This window comes from Neoarius graeffei, chromosome 20, assembly GCF_027579695.1.
Source record: "Neoarius graeffei isolate fNeoGra1 chromosome 20, fNeoGra1.pri, whole genome shotgun sequence".
Lineage (NCBI taxonomy): Eukaryota > Metazoa > Chordata > Actinopteri > Siluriformes > Ariidae > Neoarius > Neoarius graeffei.
In genome coordinates, this window is record NC_083588.1 from 61,297,811 (window position 1) to 61,314,472 (window position 16,662).

The 16,662-nt window shown below is 43.0% G+C and overlaps 1 protein-coding gene across 1 annotated transcript; it reads right to left on the bottom strand.

Annotated features, from left to right (window-relative positions):
* Window positions 1-2,737: 2,737 nt before the first annotated feature.
* On the bottom strand, window positions 2,738-15,970 carry LOC132868870 (apoptosis regulator BAX-like). The gene is made up of 6 exons (XM_060902108.1): window positions 15,761-15,970; window positions 15,641-15,671; window positions 13,617-13,787; window positions 11,027-11,162; window positions 10,795-10,899; window positions 2,738-3,253 (listed from the first exon to the last, which is right to left on the bottom strand). The coding sequence occupies exons 1-6, from the start codon at window positions 15,780-15,782 to the stop codon at window positions 3,101-3,103; spliced, it is 618 nt and encodes a 205-aa protein (XP_060758091.1). The 5' UTR covers window positions 15,783-15,970; the 3' UTR covers window positions 2,738-3,100.
* Between the last annotated feature and the right edge of the window lie 692 nt (window positions 15,971-16,662).

Genomic DNA, 16,662 nt, shown 5'->3' on the forward strand with positions numbered 1-16,662 from the left:
CACAAGACACAGAAACATTAACATACAAAATTTCACTTTAAAAAAAAAAAGGTTTTGGAGTGACTTTCATGGATCTTCCAGTGACAGCACGGTGCTTCTTGCTGAGGTAGAGGTGTTACCTGCGTACTACATGAAAGCTACTGAAATAAAAATTGCACCACAGTGGTAATGTGTATAACAAAATATTATGAATATTATTCTTCGTTCTCTACAATAATAATCTACTGTCACTCGCTGTGAAGTCATTCGCCAAAAGAAAAACTTTTGTGTAAATTCATAATTACAAGTCCATCACGTATTATTGATTTAAAAAAAAACAATTCTAAAGTAAAAATATATATCATTCTTAATAACAGATGAGGTGACACTTCCAGATGTCCGAGTACATTTCTATATTCTAGTACTAATACTGTGATAAGCAAACAATTTCTCAGATGGCACATTCCATGTTTATTTTTTCATTCATTCACCAGGCAGGGTTGGGTTTCCCAAATGCCTCTTAATGCTAAGAGTGTCTTAAGTAGGAGAGAGAGAGAGCATTTATTGTGCTGCTCGCTCTACCATTTAACGATGATCTTTGTGCTGCGATGCTTTTTTGAAACTCACTCACCCCAGATTATTAGCCACACCCCTAAACAAAACTAACCATAACCTCTTTTTTCTCTTGAGGTCTGTGTAGTTTCTACAGTGGGAGTGGCACAGGTACAGGTTCCCAATCCTGTTCACAAGACCCCCATGGTGTTTTACCTGCTTCAGTACCATAAGGGATTTAGGGGAGAGGTAGTGATGGGTTTTGGAGGGGGGGGGGGGGGGGGGGGGTAACATGGGCTTCCTCCGGCATCCCCCTTACAGAAGGAGTGACTCAACTTGGAAATATTTATTACGCATCGCATATAAGCTGCCTGATTACTTTTTCCAGTCATACAGTGGCATAAAATCAGGAAAAATATCGAGTCTGAACCCTGAGGTCAGTGGTGCAGTGGTTCAACACTGTTGCCTTACAGCAAGAAGGTTCTGGGTTCAAACCTCACAGCCACACGACGGGGGCCTTTCTGTGTAGAGTTTGCATGTTCTCCCCTTCTCTGTTTGGGTTTCCTCAACAGTCCAAAGACATGCAGATGAGGTAAAATACCCAGCCACTGGGGTTGTACAAGCCAGTGTGCACTTAGTGCCAGTCCCAAGCCTGGACAGACTGGAGAGGGTTGTGTCAGGAAGGGCATCTGGTGTCAAACCTACACCAAACCAAATATGTGGAACAGGATCTGCTGTGATGACCCGAAAGAAGAAGAAAAAGAAGTAGTTAAGTTGGAAGGAAGTGGAACAAACCACATTTGACATGATGAAAACACAAACAAGACAGTAAGAGTTTTACAACTTCCCGGTCTATCCCAGCATACTACTAGGATTTCAGTGTGTAATTCTAACTTGGGGGCGGCGTGGTGGTGTAGTGGTTAGCGCTGTCACCTCACAGCAAGAAGGTCCGGGTTCGAGCCCCATGGCCGGCGAGGGCCTTTCTGTGCGGAGTTTGCATGTTCTCCCCGTGTCCGTGTGGGTTTCCTCCGGGTGCTCCGGTTTCCCCCACAGTCCAAAGACATGCAGGTTAGGTTAACTGGTGACTCTAAATTGACCGTAGGTGTGAATGTGAGTGTGAATGGTTGTCTGTGTCTATGTGTCAGCCCTGTGATGACCTGGCGACTTGTCCAGGGTGTACCCCGCCTTTCGCCCGTAGTCAGCTGGGATAGGCTCCAGCTTGCCTGTGACCCTGTAGAACAGGATAAAGCAACTACAGATAATGAGATGAGATGAGATTCTAACTTGGCTGTCAGGGATTTCCCTGGAAAAAAATATCAGAGCGGTGTGACTGATGCGGAGCCCAGTCCATAAGGGCTGGCCCAGCCCAAAGGGCCCCGAAGGCTGTTAGAGGGGTCTGGGGTCATGCTCCCCTGGAAAATTTTGAAAGTGGAGACTTCAAATAGTGCATTCTGGTGGCATCTAGGGCTGATTTAGGCACAATTCATAAATAAAGGCTTCTTCTTGTTCTATTTCTTCAACATTATTAAATGTGCTGTTTAGTACCTTGTCAAATATGCAAGGAGGAGAAATTAAAGATGTATAGGGCAAAATTGAATTTGAAATGAAAACACTTCATAACACGCCTCTCCATTTTCCAATTCCAGGATGCCAGGAAGGGCGGCATGGTGGTGTCGCCTCACAGCAAGGTTCGAGCCCAGCGGCCGGCGAGAGCCTTTCTGTATGGAGTTTGCATGTTCTTCCCGTGTCTGCGTGGGTTTCTTCCGGGTGCTCCGGTTTCCCCCACAGTCCAAAGACATGCAGGTTAGGTTAACTGGTAGCTCTAAATTAGCCGTAGGTGTGAATGTGAGTGTGAACGGTTGTTTGCCTCTATGTGTCAGCCCTGTGATGATCTGGTGACTTGTCCAGGGTGTACCCCGCTTCTTGCACATACCGGTAGTCAGCTGGGATAGGCTCCAGCTTACCTGCGACCCTGCACAGGATAAGCGGCTACAGATAATGGATGGATGGATTATTGTAGAATGGATTGACTACAGCACCTTCATATTTGGAGAAAAAAATGACAAAAAAAACAAAGTCTAATTGCAAATTAGACTTTAAGAAAATGAATGGCCCCAAGTGTAGCCCCGCCTACTGAACTGGTCTGGAATTGCCGCCATCACTATCACTATCAATAACACACCCAGTTCAGCTCAGAAAGGGCTGGTAATGAGGTGACCACTTTAATCAGGTGGGAAGCAGGTAAACACTAAAATGTGCATGACCCGGAATACTCCAGGAGTAGGACTGGGAACCTGTCTGTTCCGGAAAAGTCTGTCAAACTTTTCAGTGTAGTTTCATTGCAATTTGTCTTTCAGGCAGCAGAGGGTGCCAAAAATTACCCACCTGCTCCCTGAATGTGCACACCATGTGCTTTGTTGTAGATGACAAACATTTTAAACTAAAGAATAAAACTTTGAACAGAATTAATATTTACATATCGAGTACTAAACTGTAGAAAGTTCTGGAAGTGTCACATTTTTATAAACACATTCGTCACAGTGTATCTTGTTCTCTTTCTCCATCTCTCTCAGCAGTTTCTGCTGAGTTTCCAGAAGATGGCGCTACCCAGCAGAAGCCCACAGACGAAGGCCACAATGTGTTCAGCAGACATGATGGTGCAGAAGGAGGAAACAGAGACGTGCTCGATGGAGAACTGGGTCAGCGCTGAGATGCTGTTAATCTGTATAGGCAAGAATGCAGAGAGGAGCATTAAGATTAAAATTGTGCATCATAAATTCATTCAGTCTTGTTTCCTTATTGCCTCAGGACAGAGGTGGAAAAACTGGATTGACAAAGTAAAAGTCCTGCTTAGGTTTTCCTTCTGCCTGTGCTCTCAACATAGGTGATTTCACCAATTATCTCATCAACCTGGCTTAGGGGATGTGGTAATTAGGATCAGCTGGTTCATTGAATTGGCTGGAGCAAAAATGTGGCAGGGTTTTTACTTTCTGCACCCGGGTTTTTCCACCTCTGCCTCAGGAAGACTTTCGTCATGACTGCTCCCTGTTCCAACACCCAGGCTGCTGAATAAACTTCCCCTGACTGTCGTAACCGCTGGGTGTTTCTCAACGGCAGGGACAATTCTTTGAAAAGCTGCGGTTCGTGGACACCACTTTGAAGTGACGCATCTTGATAGCTTGCTGACTTTAGCGCCTGGGACACAAGCCACAAAAATCTGTTTCGACATTTCTGAGAATGTCTTGCAAATAGAATGCGCTTTTCTTTCTTCACAGTCCCAGATGTATCCAAACCTCTGTCCTACAGAGGGCGGTAACGCACTAAGTCACCAATAAACTCAATAGAAGAAGGCGACACAGCCCTGCACGCTTGTTAGACTGTTCTATATTGTGTGTTCTCTGAATGCTAGAAAGGAGTCATGCCTAGCCTCTGAAAGGTCCTACCAAGGAAACATCCCTGACATTGAGAAACACCCACTGACTGTCTTAAGCGAAGATCATAAAATGCTTAAACACTAAACTGTGGGTGGTAAAAGAGAGCAACTGGACTTGCTTGAAGATTCTTGAAGACGTTTCACCTCTCATCCGAAAGGCTTCTTCAGTTCTGTCTGACTGGTAGGGAGTATCAGGTATTTATCCTCTCATGGATGAAAAGCTCATCTAAGGTGTCATTGAGTCATCCTGTTGGTGTGGCTCACTGGGGGCTGGTTGTGAACGGCCTCGAGAGTCGTTAGGATGATCAGTGGATTGCCCGTTAGGGTGATCAATGGAATGCTGATTTTCTCTGTCCTCCTGTGCGTCACTGAAAACAGCTGGGTTTTGGTGTGCATTCAGTTGTCTGGGAAGCGTGCCAAGGACTGCATTGTAGGTGGCTGATAAATGATGTCTTAGGCCTCCACCTCTGTTCAGTGATGGCCGTTCCAGGTTGACAAAAATGGCTTCTTTAACTCCTCGCTCATACCAACGATCCTCTCTGGCTAAAATGCATACGTCACAATCCTGAAATGAGTGTCCTTTGTTGTTAAGATGAAGGTAGACAGCAGAGTCCTGGCCTGAGGAACTGGCTCTCCTGTGTTGAGCCATGCGCCTGTGAAGCGGTTGTTTTGTCTCCCCAATATATGAGTCCGTGCATTCCTCACTGCACTGAATGTCATACACTACGTTGTCCTGTTTGAGTCTGGGTATTCTGTCCTTAGGGTGGACCAGTTTCTGCTTCAGAGTGTTACTGGGTCTGAAATGTACCGGAATGTTGTGTTTGTAGAAGATCCCTACCAGTCAGACAGAACTGAAGAAGCCTTTCGGATGAGAGGTGAAACATCTTCAAGAATCTTCAAGCAAGTCCAGTTGCTCTCTTTTACCACCCACAGTTTACCATGACCTGGATGACTGAGAATCTTCACAGACACGCTTAAACACTAAATCGCTAGTTATTTAAAAAAAAAAAATCTACCACTATTTTTTTCGACTGTTTTTGTGATACTGACTTTTGTAAAAAAAAAAAACACACAACAGGGTTTTAACCATATGGCATTCTTACATCATACACTATTTGAAGAGTTTGGTTCCAAAATGCACTAAGTGCCATTTAACCTCCTAAGGCCCAAGCTGTTTTTTTACATGCATTTTTTATTTCTCTTTGCTATTTGGGCTTATTAGAACCTGATTAGAATAAAAACTAAGCATCATCTTTTGATAAGATGTACTTTTAGAGAAAAAGTATGTCCACATATGTGGATTCTTGTTCCGAATTTCCATAAAGTGCTGTCCACGCATGTGACCACTAAGCCCTAGGAGGTTAAAAAAAAATTTAAAAATTTAAAAATCAAGTTTCTGCCAAAAGATATTTGGCATTTACCGGATGCTCTTATCTAGAGCGATGTACAACATACCCAGAGCAGCCTGGGGAGCAATTGGGGGTTAGATGCCTTGCTCAAGGGCACTTCAGCCATTCCTGCTGGACCAGGGAGTCAAGCCAGCAACCTCTTGATCCCAAAGCTGCTTCACTAACCATTCGGCCATGGTTTCCCCCTTTGATTGCTATTCAAAGTTCCAAAATCAATTTTATGCAAAATGTGATATCCACCATGTTTCTCTGCATTGTATATCCCCTTTCTTTCCAAAACCCAACAAACGCCACTGCTGATTTACCGCAGATCACAATTTCTCCGTTCGACCAATCACAGCGCACCACTCAAACATGAACAGTAATGGCAGCTCTCATTGACTGTCAACATCACAGAGAACCCCTGCCTTTGTGAGATTTTGAACAAAATAAATAAACGAGACCATCAATGACGGCGTAGCTCACTCCGGCCCCCGTCTAGTGCAGAAGGAACGATCTAAAGTGGGCCACCTTATGGGCGCAATAACTGTTGCAAGCTATATACACTATATACAAGCTAGATATAGAAGCTATATCCACCCTAGGAATACCGACCTATTTACGAGAAAAAATCCAAAACGGTGAGGAATTGACCGAGAAGAAGCGATTTTTGTTTGTTGAACTGCTCGTTAAGGCTTAATTAGTCCATAACTTCATTAATAATTGTAATTAAGGAAATCTGGGTAGACATCAGTGACGGGAATAACGGCGTTAGAAATAAACGGCGTTACTAACGGCGTTACTTTTTTTAGTAACGAGTAATCTAACTAATTACTTTTTACATCGTTATAACGCCGTTCCCGTTACTTACAATAAAATACTATGCGTTACTTTATTAAAGCTGTTCTCATCTGGCACGCTGCTCGTTCAGCCTTTCTTTACTCTGCTTTAGTGTGGGGCGGGGAGATGCGAGACAACGGCACAGTAAGCCAATCAGAGTAGATTTAGACAACATACGTAGGTAGGCCACGCCTACTGCACTACTGCGCACTCTTTCAATCGGAAGACACAGCGATGGCGAGCGGTCAGCCCAGCACTGCGCTTTCACACTGGAAATACAGCCAGGACTTTTCATTACTTGAAATAAAAGGCAAGAGTGTTTACGTGCAATGCACATTATGTCGAGGAACAAAGCGTTTGTCCTCGTCAGTGGCCAGTAATTAGTAACATAATTTTAATAACTACAAAAATATATTACATTTGATAGATGTCTTATCTCACATTGTCCCACAAAAATATTAATATAGTGTAGATAACATTACTAATTGGTTCTGTTAAGTGTCCATTTCAATCATTAAACACATTTAACATTCACTTTTATTATGATTACACTAATTGAATTTGATTTTTTTTGAGGGGGAACAAAATGTAACGGAATAATTACTTTCCCTGGTAATTAGTTACTTTTATGACAAAGTAACTCCGTTACTAACTCAGTTACTTTTTGGGAAAAGTAACTAGTAACTGTAACTAATTACTTTTTGAAAGTAACGTGCCCAACACTGGATATAGTAACTCATATAATCACTCTTTACAACCGTGGTGAGCAGAAAAGCATCTCAGCATGCAACAGCAGAACAGAAGAACACATTGGGTTCCACTCCTGCAGCCAAGAACAGGAATCCGAGAATCAACAACAAGTTAAAGTGGCCGGTCAGTGTAAATGCAAAATGGACCACGATTTCACTTGGAGACTAAATTCACTGAGATGCCAGATGGGTGCAAGTTTGCAAAATGAACAAAGGTAAATCTGTTATCTAAACAACGGGCTGGTTCTTAAACCAGGAAACAAGAAAATGAGAAGGAGGGCGACTGGAAATGCACAGAGATACGAGACTCACTGAAATGACACATGAGCAATCAGCGTGAACAACGATCAAGAGTCGAGATGTTTACGTCAAGCTCTTATCCAGACATGCATTGAGGTCTCTGTTGAAAATCCGATCTTAACACTAGAACAAGTGAAGAGTTTGGTTCCAAAACGTTATCATCGACGAAGTAACTTTGAGAAAAAATGTATTTTCTTTACCAAAAAAAAAATTGGCAGCATGAAAACCAGTATTTTCTGTTTGAAACTTTAATAGAACACTGAGTTTGTTATAACATTAAAAATGTCACTCTAGATTTTGAGTTTTTAAATTTTATTTAAAAAAAATATATTATTATTATTATGGCAGCACGGTGGTGTAGTGGTTAGCGCTGTCGCCTCACAGCAAGAAGGTCCGGGTTCGAGCCCCGTGGCCGGCGAGGGCCTTTCTGTGTGGAGTTTGCATGTTCTCCCCGTGTCCGTGTGGGTTTCCTCCAGGTGCTCCGGTTTCCCCCACAGTCCAAAGACATGCAGGTTAGGTTAACTGGTGACTCTAAATTGACCGTAGGTGTGAATGTGAGTGTGAATGGTTGTCTGTGTCTATGTGTCAGCCCTGTGATGACCTGGCGACTTGTCCAGGGTGTACCCCGCCTTTCGCCCGTAGTCAGCTGGGATAGGCTCCAGCTTGCCTGCGACCCTGTAGAACAGGATAAAACGGCTAGAGATAATGAGATTATTATTATTATTATTATTTTTAGCTCATGAGTTTGTGATCGTGTCAGCCCTGTGATGACCTGGCGACTTGTCCAGGGTGTACCCTGCCTCTCGCCTATAGTCAGCTGGGATAGGCTCCAGCTTGTCTGCGACCCTGTAGGACAGGATAAGCGGCTGCAGATAATGGATGGATGGATGGATGGATGGATGGATGGATGGATGGATGGAGTTTGTCATCATGTGTTGTATGTCGTCCATCTGGCGTTGTCCACATTTCACGAAAATTGCTTCTTCTCTCTCAATTCTCCACTGATTTTTATTCTTTCTGGCAGGAAGGTAGGTCTGCCTGGGGTGCATATAGATAGCTTCTACTCAAATTTGCATAATTGGAATTAATAATGAAGATACAGAGTAATTAATCAATCCCTAACGAGCAGTTTCCACACAAATCCCTTCTTCTCCCTCAATACTTCACTGATTTTGATTCTTTCTGGCATGAAGGTAGGGGTACCTAGGGTGCATATAATGTCTACCAGTGTTGGGCACGTTACTTTCAAAAAGTAATTAGTTACAGTTACTAGTTACTTTTCCCAAAAAGTAACTGAGTTAGTAACGGAGTTACTTTGTCATAAAAGTAACTAATTACCAGGGAAAGTAATTATTCCGTTACATTTTGTTCCCCCTCAAAAAAAATCAAATTCAATTAGTGTAATCATAATAAAAGTGAATGTTAAATGTGTTTAATGACTGAAATGGACACTTAACAGAACCAATTAGTAATGTTATCTACACTATATTAATATTTTTGTGGGACAATGTGAGATAAGACATCTATCAAATGTAATATATTTTTGTAGTTATTAAAATTATGTTACTAATTACTGGCCACTGACGAGGACAAACGCTTTGTTCCTCGACATAATGTGCATTGCACGTAAACACTCTTGCCTTTTATTTCAAGTAATGAAAAGTCCTGGCTGTATTTCCAGTGTGAAAGCGCAGTGCTGGGCTGACCGCTCGCCATCGCTGGGTCTTCCGATTGAAAGAGCGCGCAGTAGTGCAGTAGGCGTGGCCTACCTACGTATGTTGTCTAAATGTACTCTGATTGGCTTACTATGCCGTTGTCTCGCATCTCCCCGCCCCACACTAAAGCAGAGTAAAGAAAGGCTGAACGAGCAGCGTGCCAGATGAGAACAGCTTTAATAAAGTAACGCATAGTATTTTATTGTAAGTAACGGGAACGGCGTTATAACGATGTAAAAAGTAATTAGTTAGATTACTCGTTACTAAAAAAAGTAACGCCGTTAGTAACGCCGTTTATTTCTAACGCCGTTATTCCCGTCACTGACTATATCCTTCCTGGCAAAAAAAGGATATAGTACCTTATATATAGTACCTCGAACCACCTCTAATCTGTCCATTTTCCTCTGATCTCTCTTATCGACAAGGTGTTTGTTTACTTCCCACCCACAGAACTGTCGCTCACTCACTCACTTGATGTTTTTTTTGTTTTTCACACCATTCTGTGTAGAGACTGTTGTGCATGAAAACCCCAGGAGATCAGCAGTTTCTGAAATACTCAAACCAAAAATACTCATCTGGCTCAAACCAACACTCATGCCACGGTGAAAGAAAGCCACACTTTGAGATCACAGTTTTTCCCCGTTCTGATGTTTAAACATTGTGAACATTAACCGAAGCTCTTGATTTGTATCTGCGTGATTTGATCCATCGTGCTGCTGTCGAGCGATCGGCTGATTAGAGAACTGCATCAAACCACAGCAGGTGGATGTATGTATGGGTGTTCCTAATAAAGTGGCCGGTGAGTGTATATTGACAGAACAAGTACTGTATAATATCTAATCTAGGCTAATGCACAGTACACAAGTGAGGCGCACTCAGTCCCCAGTATTACACCACACTGCAAAGCATGACTGTTTATCAAGTGAAAATATCTGAAATATTTAAGTTATTCCACAAAATCGAGTCGTACACGAGCTGATGGCCGACGAGGCGCGTAGCACCAAGTTGTCTATAAGCCATGTACGACGAGATTGAGTGGAAAAACTGTTTTATTCTATCCACATTCACTGGATTTTAGGAAACAGAGCATTTTTATTTGTATTTTTTGCAAATTCGATAAATTAAAACTTTATACAAAATGCCCGACAAAATCGTTTCTGCTTAGAATGTAAACAAACTGACGAAATGACAGGAGCAATTTGTGAAAAATGCTATAATAATAATAATAATTCTTGGAAAAAAAATTTTTTTTAAAAAAAGATACGTTCTTACCATCAAATACTTTCACTCCATATTTTGTTGCGCTTTTTTTTTGTATTTTTGGGGGTTTTGTTTTCGAGTAGAGTTTTTATTTTGTCCTCGTTTGGATCAGCAACACGCTTCGCCGTTTTGTTTTTCTCTACTCATGGTATATGAGCTGATATCCTAGTAGTAGTAGTAGTAGTAGTAGTCGTAGTAGTAGAATAGCCAATCAGAGTGCACGATTGCTCATATCCAGTGAATGTGGAAAGAATACGATCAAATATATCTGTCCTATTATAAGGTTGTAATAAGCCTAACATATGATTCTTAAACCTATTTCTTGAAATTTTTTTCTTAATTTCACACTTGAAGTAGTCTTGTTCGAGTCACTGGGAAATAAATATTGCTCATTTTAGACATTTATTTCTCAAAAGAAGAAAATTATCTGTAAATTTAAAGAATGAAATGGTTAAAATAATCTAAAAACAGGCTGAATAATCTTATATTCGATTCATATTCTTTTCCATCTGACCGACTGGTGAAAGGTGCACAAACATGTTCCTCGTGTGCGAGTGCATATCTGCTTCTCTTCTTACCCATCCGCCCATGTTGCGAATCCATACCAAGAGCTTCATCCTGAAGAAATCCAAACATGAATCCAGGATTTCGGAAAATACTCCGGGCAAGTTAGCCAGAACCATCTGCTTAAGAAGGAATGAAGAAATGTGAGTCATACACACACACACACACACACACACACACACACACACACACACACACACACACACACACATACAAAGAACTACAGCACAACAGTATCTAAAGGACCTTAACAGACAGCTTTCCGACTGTGCAGAACAGCACAATGATTCTTCCCCAGTTGATCTGACCATCGTTGAAGACGCCCTCCACAAGCTTGGGAAAAATCGTCTTATCACCCAGACGTGCTAAACCATCGATCTGGCTGAGGAGTGAACAGAGAAAGAGAAAATGATGGGCATAAACACTGATGTTCTCAACCTGTGTGTGTTATATGTAAGGAATAAAACACTTGGGGACGTACAGTTGGAGGAAAATAATCAACAACTAGTTGGTGTGATGATAGGTTACTTTCCTATAACAGAACATCCTGAACATCTTACACCACGGCGATTTTGCCATCATTAACCATCAATTAGAGACTTACTTATATATGTATATGATTACCTCTGACAGGTTTGTTGGAGGAGGTTATGTTTTCGCCCCCATTTGTTTGTCTGTTCACAACATAACTCAAAAACTAGTGAACAGATTTGGATGAAATTTGGAGGAAAGGTGAGCCATGGGCCAAGGAACAACTGATTAGACTTTGTAGAAACATATCTGTGAAGATACTCAGTCGTCCAGGTACATAGTAATCTGTGGTTGGTAGAAGAGAGCAACTGGACTTGCTTGAAAAGTCTTGAAGACGTTTCGCCTCTCGTCCGAAAGGCATCATCAGTTCTGTCTGTCTAATAGGGAGTATCAAGTATACTATCAAGTATACAAGTATCAAGAACCCTATTATACTTGATACTCCCTATTAGACAGACAGAACTGATGATGCCTTTCGGACGAGAGGTGAAACGTCTTCAAGACTTTTCAAGCAAGTCCAGCAAGTACCTTGGCATCCCACAGGCTAATGGAAACCATGAAGAGGCCACAAGAAAGTCAACCACAGCCAAATACCTCCAGAGAGTAAGGCAGGTCCTGAAAAGTCAGCTGAATGGTAAGAACAAGGTCCGAGCCATCAACATGTACGCACTACCAGTCATCAGATACCCCGCTGGTATCATAAACTGGCCAAAGAAGGAGATAGAAGCCACAGATATCAAGACTAGAAAGCTCCTCACCATGCATGGAGGGTTCCACCCCAAGTCCAGCACCCTGAGACTATACACGAAGCGGAAAGAGGGAGGCCGAGGGCTAGTGAGCATCAAGACCACGGTCCAGGATGAAACATCGAAAATCCGAGAATACATCAGAAAGATGGCCCCAAAGGATGAACTGCTAAGTGAATGTCTCAGGCAGCAGAACCCTGATGAGAGTGCAGAGGAGGAGGAGGAACAGACAACCTGGAGGGACAAACCCCTACATGGCATGTACCACCGTCAGATAGAGGAAGTGGCTGATATCAAGAAATCCTACCAGTGGCTGGATAATGCAGGACTGACAGACAGCACAGAGGCACTAATCATGGCAGCACAAGAACAGGCCATAAGCACAAGAGCCATAGAGGCCAGGAGCTACCAGAGTTGATCAGACCCAAGATGCAGACTGTGCAAAGAAGCCCCTGAAACAGTCCAGCACATAGTAGCAGGGTGTAAGATGCTAGCTGGATCAGCGTACATGGAGAGGCACAACCAAGTGGCTGGGATAGTATACAGGAACATCTGCAACCAGTATGGAATAGAAGTACCCAAGTCCCAATGGGCCATACCACAGAAGGTGGCTGAGAACAACAGGGCCAAGGTTCTGTGGGACTTCAGCTTCCAGACTGACAAACAGATCTTGGCTAACCAACCGGACATAGTGGTGGTGGACAAAGAGCAGAAGAGGGTGGTGGTGATAGATGTGGTGATCCCAGCTGACACCAACATCAGGAAGAAGGAACATGAGAAACTTGAGAAGTATCAAGGGTTGAAAGAGCAGCTGGAACGGATGTGGAAGGTCAAGGGGTGCATGGTCCCCGTGGTAGTGGGGGCACTTGGGGCAGTAACCCCCAAACTGGGAGAGTGGCTCCAGCAAATCCCAGGAACAACATCTGAAGCCTCAGTCCAGAAGAGCGCAGTCCTAGGAACATCGAAGATACTGCGCAGAACCCTCAAACTCCCAGGCCTCTGGTAGAGGACCCGAGCTTGAGGATGACATGGATACCACCCCCCCGCTGGGGGTGAGAAGGAGATTTTTTTTTTATATATATGCACACACACACAGAGTAATGAGCTGTTGCTATAAAAACAATAACATTAGAATGAGTGCATTAATCTTAACGTTTGATTTGCAGGTTTAACTGTAGCTATAAACAGATTAAAAAGTATAATGTCATTCTTGAATCAATAACAAATGTTAGAACTGGCAAATTGCTGTGGAATAAGAGGAATAAACACTTCAGAGCATGTTTTATTGGACTTTGGAGTGGTAACCATAACTCTGCTTCATGTCATGATGTATCACACCATTACATCAGTGATTATCCTAAAGTGTTTTATTCCTTATTTCAAATACATCAAAAGTAAATAAAATGTCAATTCCTCTACCTACATGCATAAGTTTAATAAATCAGATTGAATCATGAAGTGAATTATTATTATTATTATTATTATTATTATTATTGAACTGACTCATATTTTTAAGTGCAGTGGGGAAAAAAGACACTCACTGTCCAAGTGAAACTTACTCATTAAAGGTTTGTTCCTGATTTAAGTGGTCACCGATCATTTTCACTGACTGAGCCAGCTGATCCACCAGCTTCTGGCTCTGCACATCGGGTAAAGGTTGAACCTTTGGGAGGCATGGAAGAGAGAGGGTTCCTCCTTGAATAATGCCCGCCGCCTGATCCTTAACCACCCTGAATGACACAAAGAGACTTGTATTGCATATCGATCCAAAGTCGTTAGGACACATAGTTTTGCTGTGATGACTGGGGACTACAATCACCATGATAACTTTAGGACTGCAGTTGTCATGAACAGTTTTACACTCAAGTTTCTATCAATGAACAGTTGATAACTTCAAAAAAAAAAAGACAATGCTGGGACTAAAATGAATTTCCTGGATACACAGTTGTACGGCGGCACGGTGGTGTAGTGGTTAGCGCTGTCGCCTCACAGCAAGAAGGTCCGGGTTTGAGCCCCGTGGCCGACGAGGGCCTTTCTGTGTGGAGTTTGCATGTTCTCCCCGTGTCTGCATGGGTTTCCTCCGGGTGCTCCGGTTTCCCCCACAGTCCAAAGACATGCAGGTTAGGTTAACTGGTGACTCTAAATTGACCGTAGGTGTGAATGTGAGTGTGAATGGTTGTCTGTGTGTCAGCCCTGTGATAACCTGGCGACTTGTCCAGGGTGTACCCCGCCTTTCACCCGTAGTCAGCTGGGATAGGCTCCAGCTTGCCTGCGACCCTGTAGAACAGGATAAAGCGGCTAGAGATAATGAGATGAGACACAGTTGTACTACTTTATATAGGACACGGTTATAGAAGTGAGTTATTTATAAATCACCTGGCAGCACGGTGGTGTAGTGGTTAGCACTGTCACCTCACAGCAAGAAGGTTCTGGGTTTGAGCCCAGTGGCTGACGGGGGCCTTTCTATGTGGAGTTTACATGTTGTCTGTGTGGGTTTCCTCCACAGCTCAAAGACATGTAGCTAGGTTAATATGGGGCTGAAGCGCCCTTGAGTAAAGGCACTGCTCTCCGAGTGCTGTAGTATGGCTGCTCACTGCTTTGTGTGGGTGTGTGTGTGTTCACTGCTTCAGATGGGTTAAATGCAAAGGAGGAATTTCACTGTGATACTGTGCTTAAGTGTACGTTTGACAAATAAAGGTGGCTCCTTCTTCTTCTGAGGTAAAATACCTGGGTAGGAACCTTGTGCGAGTTGTACTGTGTTGCACGGGGGAGCTTAATAAAGGACGGAGTAAATCGACAAGAAGCGTTTGTCATACGTCCTGTGTCAAACACTGAGTTCTATATTACTCCAGTGCAAAAATAAGTAACAGAACACTATAATTTCTGCTTCAAAATCATAATTCTCAAGTTTATTTTTGTAAATTTACTGTCAGTGCCTCCAACAATGAACTGATGGGTAAAACAGCACGGCGCGGAAAGTTCAGAGCACCTTTTCGAGCTTTGGCCAATCAGCGCACAGGAATGCAATCACGTGGTTTTCAAAAATGGCGACGCCGGCAGAGACCGAGAAGGACTGTGTCTTGTGACATGTCGCGACTGTGGTCTAATGACGCCATTTTATGTCTTTTTTGGCCCTAAAAAAGGCACACACAGTTACTTTGAGGTCCAATAGCAATCCCTAGGGGCTACATTAGTATAGATTGTACCCTGGGGGACAGAAATGGACTCCTACATCTATTTCTGACAACTTGTGTATTATGATTGTAGTGTCTCTGTATAAAACTATAAAACTACAGCATGACTGGACATTAAATTGGTGTTGGCTGGTTTATTGAGCTGATCTGAATGGAAGAGTCAGTGTCAAAATAATATCCGGTTATTTAGTTACTCGGAGCAAGAGTTAAAAGTTTTACTTTCACTTTCGGTTTGTGAAATCGGTTTAAAGTATAAATACCGCGTTACCTTCTGTCATATAAACATACAGAATTATTCATTTAGAGCTCCTGGATTTAGACTGTCAGACTTCCATTACTGACCGAAAGAGGACCGTGAACATGAACTGGAACACTGGAAATAAACTCACATCATTAAGAGTGCTTCTCCAATTTGGCCATCTGTAGGTGGAGGAAATGAGAAAAGTTCATCCTTAGACCATTTAGACTTCGCCATGGATTTTAAAGGGAATAAAAATAATGAGACTTACCTGGTGTTTCTTCGTTAGACATAGTCAAAGTTATCTTGCTTCTTGACCTTTCTCTGATCAAGTGTAAAAATGGACCAAAAAAATGTTCACAAAGATTACTTCTGACTGAGGAAAATCTGCTGTCTCTAATTCATACAGACGAAATGAAGCAGGTTTCTATTCCGGAAATATGAGTTTATTCCTCGGCTTTGGGCTGAAAGGTTACACCCCGGGTACACCTGACGTCATTGACTTCCTCACGGTCTGCCCAAGGCATAAGCGAATTAAGCGCCCGCTTAGGGCCCCACACACCACCAGGGGGCCCCCAAGAGCAGTTGGAATGCCCACCTGCGAAAATATTTTTAATTAAAAAACGTAATATCAATGACATGATATAGCAGGGGCGGCACGGTGGTGTAGTGGTTAGCGCTGTCGCCTCACAGCAAGAAGGTCCTGGGTTCGAGCCCCATGGCCGGCGAGGGCCTTTCTGTGTGGAGTTTGCATGTTCTCCCCGTGTCCGCGTGGGTTTCCTCCGGGTGCTCTGGTTTCCCCCACAGTCCAAAGACATGCAGGTTAGGTTAACTGGTGACTCTAAATTGAGCGTAGGTGTGAATGTGAGTGTGAATGGTTGTCTGTGTCTATGTGATGACCTGGCGACTTGTCCAGGGTGTACCCCGCCTTTCGCCCGTAGTCAGCTGGGATGGGCTCCAGCTTGCCTGCGACCCTGTAGAAGGATAAAGCGGCTAGAGATAATGAGATGAGATGATATAGCAGAAACAAAAGACACAAAAATAAGACACAAAATAACGTTTTTTGTATCATTTTCATCAGAGCCGGCCCGTGGCATAGGCAATATAGGCAAATGCTAAGGGCGCCGCGTCCATCCAGGGGCGCAGAAACGGGGGAGAAAAATTATGACTTCC